Source organism: Anguilla anguilla, chromosome 3 (genome assembly GCF_013347855.1).
Source record: "Anguilla anguilla isolate fAngAng1 chromosome 3, fAngAng1.pri, whole genome shotgun sequence".
Taxonomy (NCBI): Eukaryota; Metazoa; Chordata; class Actinopteri; order Anguilliformes; family Anguillidae; genus Anguilla; species Anguilla anguilla.
In genome coordinates this window covers 69950785-69969492 of record NC_049203.1, presented here as the reverse complement: position 1 = coordinate 69969492, position 18708 = coordinate 69950785, and the positions used below count along the sequence as shown (strand labels likewise).

The 18708-nt window shown below is 48.5% G+C and overlaps 1 protein-coding gene across 1 annotated transcript in view; it reads right to left on the bottom strand.

Moving 5' to 3' along the window:
• Positions 1-17601, bottom strand: part of nr1i2 (nuclear receptor subfamily 1, group I, member 2) — a 24957-nt gene extending 7356 nt beyond the window's left edge. The window contains exons 1-4 of the mRNA XM_035408834.1: positions 17449-17601; positions 16933-17145; positions 5172-5332; positions 502-632 (exon numbers count right to left, since the gene is read on the bottom strand). Of these exons, the coding sequence (XP_035264725.1) occupies positions 502-632; positions 5172-5326 (286 nt within the window). The 5' untranslated portion in view covers positions 5327-5332; positions 16933-17145; positions 17449-17601. The remainder of the gene's footprint in view (positions 1-501; positions 633-5171; positions 5333-16932; positions 17146-17448) is intronic.
• Positions 17602-18708: the final 1107 nt, after the last annotated feature.

The window sequence follows — 18708 nt, the reverse complement described above, 5'->3', positions numbered from 1 at the left end:
CTGGGGCTCTCTTCCGTCAGACACGCCGTGAGGACTCGGCTCCTCACAGTCAGGACAGTGCAGGACATTCACAGAAGGCAACACACACTTTAATAGAGAAAAGTAAAAGTTAATTTGCTGACCAGCAGGAACAGTACAGCAGTCTTTAGCACACTGGCAGTCTGGCCTGGTTTAAATACCCTCAGGCCCATCTTTTACGGCTATGAATGTCCCCCCCTGCCCCCCTCGCCTTGGGGCTCTGGATAGTCAGTTCCACAGGCTCCCCCCCGTGATGCCCCTGACGATGGGCACCACCTGGCAGCGGGCAGCACACCGCAGGTACCCACGCGGTCGCCTCCGTGCCTCCTGGTTCAGTAACTGTTTTGTTCATCTCTCTCAGGGTTTTTTCACAACCGCCACCCAACCCCCCGCCCCCCTCGTCTTGGGGCTCTGGAGAGTCAGTTCCACTAGCCCCCCCCCCCCCCAGGTACCCCTGCGGTGGCGGGGGCAGGGCTCACTCACGCTCCTTCAGCATGCCGATGGCCTGGCACTTGCGCAGGCGGCAGGCCTGGCACTGGCGGCGGTTGCTCTTGGTGATGGCGCAGGCGTTCTGGAACGGGCAGCGGAACGTCGCCGGCCGCTTCATGGCTCGCCTGCAAGACAGCGGCGGAACACGGCGAAGACGTTTACACGCACACCTGGAACAAGGCACACGCACACCTGGAACAAGGCACACGCACACCTGGAACAAGGCACACGCACACCTGGAACAAGGCACACGCACACACCTGGAACAAGGTACACACACACACCTGGAACAAGGCACACGCACACCTGGAACAAGGCACACGCACACCTGGAACAAGGCACACGCACACCTGGAACAAGGCACACGCACACCTGGAACAAGGCACACGCACACCTGGAACAAGGCACACACGCACACACCTGGAACAAGGCACACGCACACACCTGGAACAAGGCACACGCACACACCTGGAACAAGGTACACACACACACCTGGAACAAGGCACACGCACACACCTGGAACAAGGCACAGTGAGCGGAGTGGAATAAGACTGATGATGTAATGGAGACACCCGCACACTGTATTGTACCGTTAAAGGGTTAAGTGTTAGGGTACAGGAGAGATTAGGGGTAGGGTCAGGGCTATTTTTTTTTTTTTTTTAATTCTTTATTTATTTATTATCATTTCACACAAAAAATTTAAAGATTTTTTCATTATTTTTTATTTAAAAAACCTACCAAACCCAAGTACAATACAGTTAGGAAAACAGTTAATGTTAGAGTTGAGAAGAGATTAGGGTTGGTGTCAGGGCCATTTATTTATCTTTTTAAAAATATTTCTCCATAATTCTTCATTTCAAATATTTAAAATTAAAATTCAGTGAAAACGTGGAAAATTGCAAGCATCCCCATACTTTGAACGGTAGTCCAGATTTAATTTCAGAAGGACCTGGGCATTATGGTACTATAATGGTACTATAACTTTAATTATATTTGCATAAATTTACATATAAGCCTGATGGGAGAAATATCCTCACCTTTAAGGATCAATATCTCGAAAACGATGAAAGATAAAAACAAACGGTTTCTTTCTCCAGAAAGATTACAGATTTCTCCTGAGGACTGAGAGTAATTTATATGACAGAGGAGCTTGACACCATGAGGGAAACATATGCAGTCAGGACCACCAAGGGAGGAGATGTGACTAGTAGAAGTATGGTTATTTTCTGAAGGGTTCTAAAATTTTGGAATTGGTAAGGAAATAACCTCCTGGATGACATTCACCCTTGGGTGGACTAACCCAATAGAAACTTAGAAGCTTCCATAAGAGTTCCTGTGTCTGGAGAATGCTTGGCAGCAGCAGTAGCAAGAAGGTATCTGGTGGAAGAGGAAATGGCTGTATTGCCTGGTATCTACACTCTCCTGGGTCCTGGTGGATGAGACCTCTTTCTCAGACTCTGCTCGAGCGGTTGGGCTACCTTGCGGTGTTAACGAAAATCACTTGGGTGGAGTGAGGTACAGTATCCAGCCCCCCTGGGTCCACTTGGACAGCACGCAGGGTGTGGTGGTCTGGGGCCACAGACCTTAAATGGTGCCCAATTTTCTATCGGTGACTAGCACCACCCACACACCAGACCATGTTGCACTACACACGTGAATCTGACCCCCCAACCCCAACCCATGTTTGCGCTAACCCCCCCCCCCCCAAAAAATTATTGCGTACCCTGGATGCTGACCTCCGGATCAAGGGGAGGAAGACGGACTGAGGATGGATCTCTTCTGCTAGAAGACCTAAGTCTACTTGCAGTTCAATTTAGCACACGTAAAAGGCCTAAATGAAGATTGATTTACATAAGTCCCCAGGACATATCCAAACCTCCAAAATCCTTAAACAAACCCTGTTTTTTCCCAGAGGGGGCAAAATGTACCTCCTAAAGCCCTAGTCTGACGGGATATGTTTTACCTGAGGAGGTTCTGGCGTGTATTTTTAACTCATTATGCAGGTAATTCCAGTGGAGCATTCTGAAGGGATTAAGAAATCCACAGTAACCCCCCCATCCCCCCCCGAACCAACCACTGGCCGTGTTCCGGATGTTAGATATCGAAACCCCCAGCAGCCAGAAAAAGCGGCACCAAACAACTAGACATGGCTTCCAAAAAGAAAACGAGACGTTGGGCTCCACTGCGGAGTTCATTGTTATACTGCACAAGGAGAAACGTACGCAAAAAATAAATTACCGTCTTAAATTACTAAAATGACTATTCACACAGGACTGGTATTACCAGAGGACCTTGGCTACCTACTTTCATCCCCAAAATACAGGTAATTCAGCACGGGAAATTCACTTTGCAGCCGGGTAAAAATGACCAACATGGCAGATTGTGACAGGATTAAAATCACAGGAGTAATAGGTAATAAGTCCAATTACAGGACGTCCTTGGATAAAACTAATCCCATCAGAACAGGGCTTCAGACTCTCAGCACCTGAGAACATCAAACAGCAATACAAAAAATTTGGGAACTTGTAAAATTAAAAAAAAATCTAAATCATTTAAGATATATACTTTTAAAAAATGATTTTTAAAAAATATTAAAAATGATTTTTAAAATGTTTAAAAAGTAGACAAAAAAAATTCAAAATCAAACACAGGGTCTATGCAAGTCCAGTCTGTCGGCAGCAGTGTGAAAAGAAGTCGCTAAATTCCGATTTATAACAAATATTTTAATATTGGTTTATTAAGAAGGTCATACAATTACCCAGAAACTATAAAAAGACATTGTTTTCATAGAACCCTACAAGGGCATTTACATAAATACATACAAGTTATGGCAGTGAATAATACCAGCAGTACGTATCCTTTTTCTAATGAACAAAGCCTGCAGATAGTAACCCTGACTGAACAGCCATTCCATTGTTGTTGTTGCTTCGGTTTCAAAACAATGGAATTCTCTCGAATTCAGATGCTCACATTCAAAAGGCTGCTAGACTAACGCTAACCGGCACATATTTTTGCGCTTCGTGGATTTTGTTCAGCAGTGCAGGAGAACGTGATACTTTAAATTTTGGGGAACTTAAAACAACATTAAATTGGAATTATACCAGCAGGGTTAAGCATCCTGGTAATTGGTCCGATCACCTGATTTGCAGTAAAGGAAGAAAGGCGTGTAGTAATGTTACATCATACAATCACGTTCTAGATTATTCTGTGCTTACCTAACCGTTTGGGGAAGGCCCTTTCCTGTTGCAGCACGACAATGCCCCCGGGCACACACTGAGGTTCATATAGAATTTTTTTTTTTTAAGAACAGTGAGGGGAAACACTTGACTGGCCTGCACAGGGCCCTGACCTCAACCCCTTACGACACCTTTGGGATCAATTTGAAAGCCAACTGCGAGCCAGGGCTAACTGGCCAATCAGTGCCTGACCTCACTAATTCTCGTTGAATGGAAGAAAATCCCTGCAGCAAAGCTCCAACATCTAGTATAAAGCCTTCCCAGAAAAGTGGAGGATGTTACAGCAGCAAAGGGTGGACCAGCTCCATATTAATGCCTGTAATTTTGGATGAGATACAGGATGTCAGGTGTCTGTTTGACCAGGTAGTGTATATATATCACTTCAGATTCTCAACGGAACCACATTTTGCTTTGCAAAGAAGCAGGTCACGTCACAACTGCTCCTCACTTCTGCAAATTTTTCCACAATCAATGAGCTCTTTTGTCCCTCACAATCAAATGTGTTGCCAGGTGTTATTTTTTTCTTCTTCTTTTTAACGCCTATGCGCCGTTGCTAGGACAACATCGAGAGCGCTTAAATCTCTATGATTGGTTTCCTCCCGTTGTCCAGGAGTAGCACCCCGGGGAACGCTGAGCAGACAGGCAGAGCCTGCGCCAGGGTGACCTTCAGGGACCAAACTGGGGCACTTTCTGGGTTCCCTCTGACCAATCAGCTCAGAGCAAACAGGCTCCGCCCATTTCCCCCCCGAAGCGGAATGTTGACTAATGCTGGACATTGACAACAAAAATAAATGAATCAGCCAAAGATTGTGTAGAGTGTAGTAAAAAAAATTTACTAGCTTCTATCTTCAAAACAACTTGGCACACTGACACAAAACTATACACAGCAAAAAATAAATAAAATAAAAATGATAATAATCTATTTGAAGCAAAGTGGGGGAAAAGTTTAGTTTATGTTCTTATTTTACAGGATAAACACAATATTAGGAAGGCATCTGCCACTGCTTGTTTGGAAGACATAGATTAAGAGATTTAGTTTCCTGCAAAGTGATGCCCACAATGAATGGGTTCCTCAGATCCACCTCCATATTTGATTGTAGGTACATCTCTCTCTCTCCCTCTCCCTCTCTCCCCCCTTCTCTCTCTCTCTCCCTCTCTCCCCCCTTCTCTCTCTCTCCCTCTCCCTCTCTCCCCCTTCTCTCTCTCTCCCTATCCCTCTCTCCCCCCTTCTCTCTCTCTCTCTCCCTCTCCCTCTCTCCCCCTTCCCCCTCTCTCTCTCTCTGTCACTCTACCCCTCTCTCTCTGTCTCTCTCTCTCTCTCTCTCTGTCACTCTCCCCCTCTCTCTCTGTCTCTCTCTCTCTCTCTCTCTCTCTCCGCTCTCTCTCTGTCCCTCTCCCCCTCTCTCTCTGTCTCTCTCTCTCTCTCACCTGAAGAAGCCCTTGCAGCCTTCGCAGCTCAGGGCATTGAAGTGGTACCCAGTCGCCCGGTCTCCACACACTTGGCACACCTTTGGCTCCTCATCCTCATCTTCCTCCTCTTCCAGTTCTGACAGGCGCCAGCCCCCGTACTCCTGATTACTCATCCTGACCTGCAGAGGGCGCCAGAGCAACCACAGTCAGCAAATAATAATAATAATAATAATAATACTTTTTAAAAATAATAATACTTTTTAAAAATCTTTGATGGTACCAGCCTCTAACTTGATGGAGCCCTAATGGGATGATAAGCCCTTATGTCAGTTTGTCATCAATCCAGGTGCCAACATACTTGGTTCCAGGTTTTGCATTAGTAAATAGCAAGTATTTACTCTTTCTCTGTATTCAAAACCAGTTTAGGATCAACCAAATTGTGCCGGAAGTCGTATAAATATACCTGTGCATTGCTGAAAGCTCGAGTGAGACTTTTTCCAGTTGAATGCAAAATTGTGTCATCGGAAAGGTAAAGTAAATTGGCATTCCTAATGTCATTGACTATACTATTAATGCAGATAAGGGGGAAAAAAAAAGTGGCCCAAGGATAGATCCCTGGGGCACACCTGAACTTAGCCTCAATATGTCAGATTTACGGCCCTCAACTGCAACATACTGTGTTCTATTAGTTAAACAGTCTTGAAACCAGTGCAGTGCGCTGTCAGTGATTCTAATACTCCTTAGGCTCTGCAAGGGGACAGCACAATCCAGCGCATCCAATGCTTTCCATAGGTCTATAAAAATTGATACACAGTGCCTTTTTTTTGTCAAGTGCATCGTGGATAACATTTGTCAGTTTTATTCCGGCTGTGAAGGTACTGTTGTTGCGTCTAAACCCAGATTGTGCATTGTTTGCAATATTGTTGGTTTGAACATATTCTTTAAGCTGTGTGCTGATTAGTTTCCAATGCTATGGCCAGTACAAAGAGGTTGAAAATGGGCCAATAATTGTTCGAAATTGATGGGGCTCCTCCTTCATGCATATCCATATTTTTAAGAGGACAGTGTCAGGCTGAATATATGAGTTAGAGACATTATTTCAGCAGCAATAAACAGAAAATGAGGGTTTAGTTCATCAGGCCCAGGCGATTTCTTCTATCAATGGATTTCAGCACCTTTCTTTTACATTACATTACATTACAGGCATTTGGCAGACGCGCTTATCCAGAGCGACGTACAACAAAGTGTATAACCATAACCAGGAACAAGTATGACGAAACCCCTAGAGAGAAGTACCGGTCCAAGTACAGGGAACAACCGCATAGTTCAACTTGGACCCTGATGGTTAAACTGATTAACACTAACAACGAGAACGGCAATCTATGGAAAAATAAAAATAAATAAAAATACAAGTAGTCGTTAAGACAGTTGATGCGCCTAAGTCACCTATGAAACAGCTGCCTAGTTACAACCCTAAGTTTAGTCATTTACAGGGGGGAAGGGAGGGATGGGGAGAGGTGCAGCCTGAAGAGGTGGGTCTTCAGTCGTCGTTTGAAATGGGTCACAGTCTCAGCTGTTCTGACCTCCACAGGGAGGTCAGAACAGGGAGGTTAGTTCAAGGATGGTGAATGGTTCAAACGAAAACTGAAAAGATGTCATTTTGGATGTTTGGCTATAAAATTAATGTTTTGGATTAGTACCCACATTGGATTTCAGTGTTGCCATGGCACCAGCGGAAGAAAATAGACAAAGCGAGAAGCCAAGCACCACGGAGATGGTGTCATGGATACGGGCACCTGAGTTCTGAGAAAAGCAGCAGTTTACCTGCATCCTCTGCCTCACTTTTTCTTCTTTACTCCGTTTCCTAGGGAACACCCCAACACCTCAGCACTGGCCTCCTGAGTCTGAGGCGGCACAGCAGGACAGGGGCTGCGAGTTTGCAGCCATCACCTAACTCGCAGTAAATTAGGCTCAAGAAGAATATTTTTACGTCCATCTTTTATTTTAATGAACCCAAGTCAGACATGTCGCACCACAGTGTGGTTTTTTTCTTCTTCTCATTCCTACAGCAGAAGTTGTTTTTCTGCCGACGTTGCCCCGCACCCATTCACACGAATCCCGGGTGGAACGGCAGCCTTTCCCTGAAGGTCGCACCCCGAGGACCCACGTGAACGCTCAGCGTTGTGAGGAGGCCTCTTTTCTGAGGCTGGCAGGAAGCCGGCCTGCTGCTGCCGCTCCTGGGTACTGAGGCACAAACCACGGGCCAGACCAACAACCACTGCCCATCCATCCATCCATCCATCATCCATCCATCATCCATCCGTACATCATCCATCCGTACATCCACACATCCATACATACATCCATCCATCCATCATCCATCCATACATCCACACATCCATACATCCATACATCCATCCATCCATCCATCCAACCATACATCCATCCATCCATCCACCCAAACATCCACACAGATCCATACATCCATTATCTAACCCACATATTCCTGGTCAGGGAAATGGGTGGCTGGACCCTATCCCAGCATGCATTGTGCGAGAGGCAGAAACACAAACTGGACGGGTTGTCAGTTCATCACAGGGCACACAATGAATGATGTAAATATAAAGAGGCAGCACACTGCCTAGGCGGATACCCTGGTCACTCGCTAATTGGCAATAAATATAAAATGCAGTAAAAACCGTCGATGCAATCTTCCGTTTTTGTACAGCACAGATAAGCTTGCCTGACTGATGACATTCTGACTCATCAGGGGGGTTGAGAAAGAAAATGTGATTCATTGATCTCTTATGCGGAATATGAATAGAGGTACTCAGCCTGTGATTGACATGTCGCCCGTGTGCGCCGAGCACCAGCCAGCAGGGCTCTGTTTAGACCCGCCGCACACCGCTACCAGACCCGCACACCGCTACCAGACCCGCCACACACCGCTACCAGAGCCGCACACCGCTACCAGACCCGCCACACACCGCTACCAGACCAGCCGCACACCGCTACCAGACCCGCCACACACCAGAGCCGCACACCGCTACCAGACCCGCACACCTTGACCAGACCCGCCACACACCGCTACCAGACCCGCCCCACACCGCTACCAGAGCCGCACACTGCTACCAGAGCCGCACACCGTGACCAGACCCGCCCCACACCGCTACCAGACCCGCCCCACACCGCTACCAGACCCGCCACACACCGCTACCAGAGCCGCACACTGCTACCAGACCCGCCCCACACCGCTACCAGACCCGCCACACACCGCTACCAGACCCGCCCCACACCGCTACCAGAGCCGCACACTGCTACCAGAGCCGCCACACACCGCAACCAGACCCGCCCCACACCGCTACCAGAGCCGCCCCACACCGCTACCAGAGCCGCCGCACACCGCTACCAGACCCACCACACACCGTGACCAGACCCACCGCACACCGCTACCATAGCCGCCACACACCGCTACCAGACCCGCCACACACCGTGACCAGAGCTGCCGCACACCGCTACCAGAGCCGCCACACACCGCTACCAGACCCACCACACACCGTGACCAGAGCTGCCGCACACCGCTACCAGAGCCGCACACCGTGACCAGAGCTGCCGCACACCGCTTCTCACGCAGATGGCTTGATTCGAGTATCAGGCTGAGACACGCACTTCTGAATCTCCTCTAATCCCCGTATGACGTTAGGAACACAAACACACCCAGTGTACACACTTTTTTTTTCCTTTTGAGCTGGGGTAAATAAAATAGTCCTGGAAGGTTTCTTTCCAGTCGGTGGGAACAGAGGTCAGAGCAGCCTCACCTGTGACTACCTGCGGGGAGTGGGGCGGGGATTGTGATGGTGGGGCGGGGTGGGGTGCGGAGGGTGTTAGGCGAACGCGATTGAGATTGTGGAATGGGGGGAGATTAAGATCACAAACTGGGGTGGGGGGGCGGGTCGCGATCATAGAACACAAGCGGTAGGGTTAAGAGTGGTTCATTTAAAAAAAAAAATTCTGGATGATGATTGGTAGTCTGGGGGCCAGCACCCATCCCGTACATCAATGACTGCATGCCTCTGCTGACCAATCGCCACTCTGCACTGCCAGCCAATAAGAAAATCGCCAAACGAAATACCTGTGAAACCCCAAAAATCCAGCACGGCGACTCTCGAGCGTTCACAGACTGGCCAACGCGAACCGTTCGTCCCCGGGGGACCCAAGGCGCCTGCGGACGGTGCTGCCAGTGAACCCCGCGGGTCGAGCTGCCGCCCGCAGTACCGCGCACGGTACGACTGCGCCAGCGCTACGTTTCCACAGACGTCCAGCACAGAGGACGACCGCCAGCCGCGGAGGGATTTGAAGACGGGACGCGCGGGGGGACACTCGATCCCGGGTCGAACGGCGGGTCAGCGGGATTATGGGCGCTTCCACAATCACAAGCGCCCCCTTCGTCTCCACGGCAACTTTCTCAACAGCCTCTCTCTCCCCCAAGCGCAGTGACGCACGACGGTTATTTTGGAAGGACGAGCTCCGTCTGAAGCGACAATTTAATCATCAGACGTAACGCGAACAACCTTTCAGTGAACGCTTGAGGAGCAGTTCATTAGGGTACTTGCACACACGTGTCATCGTTGCGGTTTTGGATTGAACTGTGGGTTCGGCTCGCGCCCTGGCTAGCTGCTTCTCTCCATCCTCTTGCTGGGAGCGTGCTGAAACACTCTGGATATTCTGGAAAGCTCCAGTTATGGACCTGGCTCTGGAAACAGCTCTTTTCACCGAAACGTCAATGTGAATAATATCCGTCCCGTAATATTGAAATATTTTCTATATATATATATACACAGACTGTCCAAGGGCACCCTTTAAACACCAGTAAAATGCTTAAAACGCTGTGCGTCTCTGACCCGGGTCTGACCTGGGTCTGGCCCTGCTGTGTGACTGGAGTGCAGGGGGCGTGATCTAGCTGCACAGAAGGGCACAGACAGAACCCTCTATTTAGAGCCTGAGTCTCCCCATACAGGGTAGGACAGGCTGTGCGGTCGGGAGGATTTTACCCTCCACACCTTCACCTCCCCCATCCGCACCTCCGCCTCTCCCCTCTGCACCTCCGCCTCTCCCCTCCACACCTCCACCCTCTCCCCTCCACACCTCCGCCTCTCCCCTCTGCACCTCTGTCTCTCCCCTCTGCACCTTCTCCACCCTCTCCCCTCCGCACCTCCACCCTCTCCCCTCTGCACCTCCGCCTCTCCCCGCTGCACCTCCGCCTCTCCCCTCCACACCTTCTCCACCCTCTCCCCTCTGCACCTTCTCCACCCTCTCCCCTCCGCACCTTCTCCACCCTCTCCCCTCCGCACCTTCTCCACCCTCTCCCCTCCGCACCTCCGCCTCTCCCCTCCGCACCTTCTCCACCCTCTCCCCTCTGCACCTTCTCCACCCTCTCCCCTCCACACCTTCGCCTCTCCCCTCCGACCTTCTCCACCCTCTCCCCTCTGCACCTTCGCCTCTCCCCTCCGCACCTTCTCCACCCTCTCCCCTCCGCACCTCCACCCTCTCCCCTCCGCACCTCCGCCTCTCCCCTCCACACCTTCTCCACCCTCTCCCCTCTGCACCTTCTCCACCCTCTCCCCTCCGCACCTTCGCCTCTCCCCTCCGCACCTTCTCCACCCTCTCCCCTCCGCACCTCCGCCTCTCCCCTCCGCACCTTCTCCACCCTCTCCCCTCTGCACCTTCTCCACCCTCTCCCCTCCACACCTTCGCCTCTCCCCTCCGACCTTCTCCACCCTCTCCCCTCTGCACCTTCGCCTCTCCCCTCCACACCTTCTCCACCCTCTCCCCTCTGCACCTCCGCCTCCCCCCTCCGACCTTCCCCACCCTCTCCCCTCCGCACCTCCACCCTCTCCCACACCTCCTCGCTTTAGTCAGACGTTCCCGCTCTCTCTACCCCGACAGCGCACAATAAGCAGCTCTTCTGAGTCGCTCTCATTTGTCCAAATTCTCAAGTTCTCTTGTGAATTTTTCAATTAACGGCGGGCGCGGGTGGGCGCGGGTGGGCGCGGGCGGGTGCGGGCGGGCGCGGGCGGCTGCTTTTATTGTCCCTGAGTGGGGAACGTGGGCGGAGGGGCTCTTTCTTTGACTTTTTAGAACCCAGCGGCAGCCTGATATGAACCTGCCAGAGTGAGCCGCTCTTGTGCTCACCCTGCCTCACAGAAAGCACATCTTATTCCCGCTGGTTTTGTTTTTTTTTTTTTTTGACAATATGAGGAAGAGACGTGACAGTCGTCATCGTTTCCTGTCCGCTCTCTGTTGAAACACGCATTTCTTCGCACGGGGAGAAGCACAATTTTTGGCCAAATTCCAAAAAATAAAAAAATCTGTCAAGCCTCACAAAAACTTTATGTCCTTTAAGTGGCAGTTATTTCCAGTTTAAACTGGTTGACAGTCAATGCAGTAGGGAGCAGCTCTGTAATCTACAGTCGGGATTGCACGAGGGTTTCGTCTTTTTTCAAAGCTTTAAAATGAGCTTCACAGAATGCTGTGTGTGTGTGCTCCTGTGAATGTGTCTGTTCTGTAGCACGCTGTATCTGCATGTTTGTCAGCGTACATGCGGGCACGCGCTTGCACTGCGTCTGTGCGCATGCGACGGTCTGCCTGCATGCGAGAGCATGTATGCGTGCGCATGCCTGTGGGAACGCGCAGCAAGCATGCGCGGGTGCATGCGTCCCGGTGCGTGTCGGATTGGTACTGTCGTCTCTGTTACCACATGGCAAAGATTCAGACCCACACAAACATAACTAAAACAATGCCCTGAATGTATCCCTTCCTTCTCCCTCTGTCTCAAACAGACGTTTCACTGGGGGGGGGGGGTAAGATGCTCCAGGTTCATTTAAACTCCAGCAGACTTTATACGAGTCCAAGAGAGATCCAATGTACAACATCAGAGTAAATATACTCTGTTGAAGCTGACTTAACTTTGTATGAATATTGGAGGTCAGCCACAGAAATCAACATTTGTCTGTCCGGTGGTGAATGTAGTGTCTTGTCATAACCATCTGTATTGCATTAACTGTACTATGTTTGATGTTTTTGTTATGTCTGTGTTTAAATGTTAGAGGGCCACAATGGCAATAAGCTCGTGGCCCCTCGTGGTGTTTCTGTCCTCAACTATTTCTAAAGGATTACCGTCTGCTGCGCAGTCTTATGACATCTCATTTTTAAACTGTCAAATAAATTCATTCATTCATTGATTCATTCAATATCGCCTCTCTATTCGCACAATAAACAAACACAAGGACTAGAACCAGGCCAGAGCCAATCAGAGCCATTCGCAAGTCTCCAGAGCCAATCAGAGCCATTCGCAAGTCTCCACAGTGGCGGTGTGAAAGGACCACAGGCGCAGGAGGTTTGAAGGAAACCAGATCAAAATAAAACCGGGAGCCCGGGGGAATCCCACCCCATGAATCAGCCTCCATTTCTCTCCCCTGTTTTTCCTTCACGGTGAACACGACCGTTTAAAATCACCCGCCACCGTAACCTTTAACCTGCGATGCCCCGACTCAGCAGCAGCTGGAGGGGTTTATGCTTCGATCTCAGGACTGACGAAGGCGTTCACCCACGTGCCCTGTGTTCTGAAGCGATGAATTCAAAAGAACTGATTCTAAAGACCCACGGAGGCCTTGACATGTCTGCCACGTTATCCAATGCCCCCCCCCCCGCCGCCCCCCAGAGCAGGCCAGCGTTTCCTGGGCACGCTGAACCACACTCACCCGACGTGCCGTACAGAATGCAGCCGACTGCAACTTTATGAAGTGGTCTGAATTTTCGCTGACCTTCCTGCCAGGACTTGAGCGTGAGAAACCTACACAGTTAGTCACTGAAGCAGCCGGAGAAACACACAGCACACGAGGCACCCATGGCCTATTTAAAACTTACACAAGTGCTCTTAAAAAGGGGGGTTCAAAGGACATCTCTGGGGGGGGGTGGGGGCGACTGTCAGCCCTTACCTGAACCCCCCTGTGTGGTTCGTGGTTAGATTCTCCACCACGTCATTCTGTGCACTGTGATTCCGATCTCTCAAACTCTAACCTTCTCTACAACCCGCCCCCTACTACCCCCCCCTTCCCTTTGTCTAAACAAAGAGGAAAACAAATAAGGAGGATGGACTTTCCACTTTCTGAACTGAAGGTTCAATTCCCAGTTAGCACACCCCTTGTCTTAACTGAATGAGAAGATCTTTTATTCAAAGAGAACATATTAAGGGGTCTGACTTACTAAGAGCTTTAGAGCACACAAAACTAATAACACAAGCAATGATTGGTGCAAAGCAAACACTATGACCAATCACTGGTCATGTAATTGGTTTTGCGTGCGCTAAAAGATGCTAAAGGTCTTAGTAAAGCAGGCCCTAGGTTTATCACCAGCTCTGCACAGTCCAGATGCAGAAATGTAACCTTTGTTCTAGAAGCCATCAAGCAGCAGGTGTGGGATGCGCTGTACTTTGCATTTTCTGGAGAATTCTCCCAAGCAGGCGCAAAGAAATATTTCTGTGATCGCGCGCACAGTTAGATACCTGCCTAGCCTACATGTATGGAGTCTGTTTGACGAGACTGTGTAGGGCACAACACAGCTCACTGGCCGAGACCGTGTAGGACACAACACAGCTCATTGGCCGAGACCGTGTAGGACACAACACACCTCATTGGCTGAGACCGTGTAGGGCACAACACAGCTCATTGGCTGAAACCGTGTAAAGCACAACACAGCACACTGGCCAGTAAGAAGCACAACACAGCACACTGGCCAGTAAGAAGCACAACACAGCTCACTGGCCAGTAAGAAGCACAACACGGCACACTGGCCAGTAAGAAGCACAACACAGCACACTGGCCAGTAAGAAGCACAACACAGCACACTGGCCAGTAAGAAGCACAACACAGCACATTGGCCAGTAAGAAGCACAACACAGCACACTGGCCAGTAAGAAGCACAACACAGCACATTGGCCAGTAAGAAGCTGTGCTTGTCCAGCACTCTGGGGGGGACAAGAAAAACAGGCTGAATGCTTTCATCAAGATACAGGCACCGAAACAGAGAAAACTCATACACACGCACACTCTCTCACACACACGCAGACACACACTCATACACACACACACGCACACTCTCTCACACACACGCAGACACACACTGACACACACACACACTCATACACACACACATACACACTGTACACACACACACACACACACACACGCAGACACACACACACATGCACACTCACACACACACTCATACACATACACACACACACACACACACTCACACACACACAGACACGCACACACACACTGTACACACACACACAAACGCACACACTCACACACACAAGTGCACACTCACACACAGTTTTCTCACAGATTCAGGTCACACTAGTTTAAAGGTTGCTTTGTACGCAGTCGGCCAGACCTGTTTAACACACATGCATATTCATCAGTCCTTAGTTACGGGGGTAAGCATGTGGTTATACCACCAAAGTCACAAAGGCGGCCAAAACGGGAAGTTGAGATTTTTTTTAACTGATAATGTAATGCTGAATTTAAAGCTTGGTCACTACCGCAGCGGGTCTCAATCAAAGATCGCGTTCCTCTGTGTGAAAAAGGCGCTAAACCACCGTAAGGACAGCAGCATGAGTAACACGAGCTCACGCTGAACCTCTCGGATTAATGCCAATTTTTCAAATGTCATCTTTTAAAAATATTTTTGCCCAAGATCCCCTGCAGCAGCAGCAGCATGAGCTGCTCAGCTGGTGAATTTTGGCGTGAAAATAAACCAGACGCTGCCTACACGGGTTTCGGTGGAGATCTTATCCGCTATAAGATCATTTTCTCAGTATCTGGGACGGAAGATCTGTAACGTGGGACACTGACACAGGAAATCACTCTTGAACCTTAAACACCCCCCCCCCCACCCCCTAATTTAGCACTTGCAGAGAAAACCCAATAAAGATCATCCCTCCAGTTTCAGTACACCTCCCCCAATCCATGTGACAGTCATGAGTACTTTCTTCATCTTTGTTTTTTTTTTTTTTTAAAGCAGCATGTGATTTGTAAGGCACATATAACCAAAGGCATTGCATGAGCATTACTCTAGTTCTTGCGCTATGAATCTACCCCTTGCCCCCATCACCCCCCCCCCCCCCCCCCCCCCCCCCCCCCCCCAAAACAAAAGAAAACTTGAAGAGATCCTTGATAACTGCCTGTTTTTGAGTGAGACATTAAGATGAAGGGGAAAGGTACATTTCACTGCTTAAATGCGCCGTTTCCAAGGGTCATTCATAATGTAGAAAGCATGCACTTGTGTTCTTAAATGTCCTGTTAATTAGGCTGTGCAAACCAAGTGAGCCCGCTCCCAGCATTGGAAATGCTCTGAATTCACACTCCGACGCTGCTTCGGGACCCTGACGTAACGCTTCCATACCTCCCGTCACGACAACCCCCGGCCCCGCCCCCGCAGCGCCATGGAAACGCGCCGTGGGCCTCTCGCGCACATCAACCCTCCGTCGCGCGCACCTCACGCACACACCGCCGCATTCGTGTTTAAGCACCGGGGAATAATTAAATAACGATGAGTGGTAAGGTGTGGGAGGGAAAATAGGATCTGCCATCCGCATAATGACTAAGGAGGGAAGTCGCTCTGAGAGGCTACACGGCAACGCCGAGCCTGCCATCCGGTTCTGCCAGCCTGTCCTTGGCTTCACTCAAACACAGCTGGACGGACGAACTCAGACTGAATTACTGTGTGATGCAAGATTAATACAGTACTTCATGACTGCATGCTGGATCACAGAATGAAAGACTACTGTGCGAACTGGTGATTGCGTGTTAATGTATTCTGTCACAAAAAAGAAATCAGGCAAAAGCAAACTAATGTTTATTAAGTGGAAGTGTAGGTTTATATTAGCTACAAAATGTTTATTCTATTTAAATTACCTCTAATCGGTCCTACTCATGTTTTATATTGACCTTTCTAAGGAACTCTTTGGTCCCAATGCAGGAGGTGGTGTCGGTTTTTATTAAAAACGCATTTTTAAAATAAAGAAAAGGCCATAACGTTTACACAACGCGTCACTAAATAAATAAATAAATAAATAAATAAATGCCTGGTGTACACTTCTGTTGTCAGGAACAGAAGTACCGACGCAATCCAGTCTACTGCTGAACTTTGGTCACAAATGATTCCAGGGAACATTCCAGATGGGGACAAAAATAATCGCGATTAGCCCGTCATATTTATCCTCAATCTTTATAACACACGAGTCAGTAATCATTCCGGACGGTTCGTACGGAATGACCCGTCACTGTACAGGTTATTTAACATGTACTTTAAAATACAAAATAAAAGGTTACACAAACTGTTCACTCCGCACTTCAGAGCTACTTAAAAAGGCTGTTGCCAATGATAACTATGACAATGCCCACACAATCCGTAGTCTATTGGTGAGCACCGCAGTAGATGAGTTTACAAATTCTCCGAACGGCTGACTGCAGACCGGAATTTCGGTCACCTTCTACTGTAACATTAGCCTACGACCGGCAAATAACCCCAAAACCACCTGAATGTATCAATACAGTGTGGACCAATCTGACACACTACGGTCCGCGCAGAAAGTTGACGCCTGTTGTCCATTAAAAGACTGTACCCGAAGCAGCCTATCGTAGTTCATTAAAAGCAGAACTGAAGCGGCCGGCAGGAATTTAATAAGCAGTTCGAAGTAAGAAGTACTTACAAAGACATGGCAACGCGGGGATCACTTCAGTCTCTGTGGTGTGAAGAAGCTCGCTTCTCGTGATAACCTTTATGATAAAACCAGCGCTGGCTTGAGATGTGTTTCGTAGCGAGAAGTCCAAGGCTCGCAGGCGATTGTAGTATGGCACAAACGCAGACCTGTTCTTCTATTTGGAAATGTGCCAGCAAACCTTGCCGACTCTCTTCCTGGTTACTACGCACAAGACAACAAGGTCCGAATGAGACAACGCTAGTGTCACAACTGGGTCTCCCCTCCCAGTTGCAGAATCTCTCAATCTCTCAATTAAATCATCATTTGATAACGTTTCTTTATTGGTAAGACAAAGATACTCGTGTACCCAGAGAATGTATCTAGCGAGCAATATTTATTTATCTCTCTCTTTCTCTCTCTCTCTCTCCTTATCTCTCTCTCTCACTCACTCACTCACTCTCTCACACACGCACGCCCGCACACACATCTATTTTTTGGGTATTTTTTGCAGTTTGTTTTACTTACATTCATACATTTACGACATCTGTTCCTGCTGCAAGAATATCTCTGACAAGAATAAGCTACTATGTGTGAATATTAAATAGCGAGGAGAAGTTTAAATCAAATATTAAAAAACACGACGCTCAATAAAATAAGTAATATGACTCCATCTATTCACCACGTAAACCAGATTGAATCACCGATAGGCTACTCTGTGTGTCTAAACGGAAGTAAGGTGAGTGCATGAAACTTCCTTTGCCGTGCTTAAATTAGATTTCAGTCAGTAAAACAAACTGCCGACTAAAAGAAGATAACGGTAATGCACTTCGGTTTAGATGCATTAAAGACACAATTTGGTCTATAAATTGTCAGTGATTACGCGTATTACCAGGCAATCCAGAGAGTGTAAGTGAGGTGCTTGTTTGTAGCACCACAATAAACTGGCTGCTCGCCAAAACGGCACAGCTCTTGCGAAAGACAACGCAGCTTTCATTATTAATCACCCTGAAAATGCTATGACAAAATTCTCGAATATTATGACTTTTGACACGGTGTATGTTATATTATTGGATACACGTAGTGTACTACACAAGGGGAAAAGCCAGTCAATATTTCCATGCTGTAGCAGTTTTCCCACATCTTAACATCTGGACGAACTCGTTTTGGATTGCCAGGACCCAAACGAAAACAACCCACGGCAGTGGTGAATTCGCGTAGGCATGCCGCCGACACTTACAGTATGAGCAACAGGTGGCGATAGAAATCAAGTAAAAAGAGAAGGAATAAATGCATAATTATTATTTTTTAAGTCCTGTAGAAATAACAAAGGGTTTTTCACGGATACAGATTGGTGGTGGGTGAGGTGAGTTCCCACTCATCACTGTAAAGCACTTTTGAGCATCGGGAAAAGTGCTATATAAATGCAGTCATTCATTCATTCATTCATTCATTCATATTGGCTGGTGCATGGTGACAGAGTGCACACTTTGAGACTGCATCAATGAGCATCACCCCCACACACATTTGCATGTCCCAGCTAACACTGTGGTAGGATTGGATCTACATTTGGGGGGGGGGGGGGGGGGGGGGGGGGGTCTACATTGACATACAGTGACATCGTGTTAATGGCCTTGTGTCCGAGAACTGCATTGAAATTAATTTAATTTTTTTTTAATTTTTTTATTATAGCTCTTGGGTTTAAAGAGCCTGAGGTCGCAGAGCTGCCGAAAAAACAAAACAAAACAAAACAAGGGACAGTAATGAAACTTAACTGCTCCGTAGATC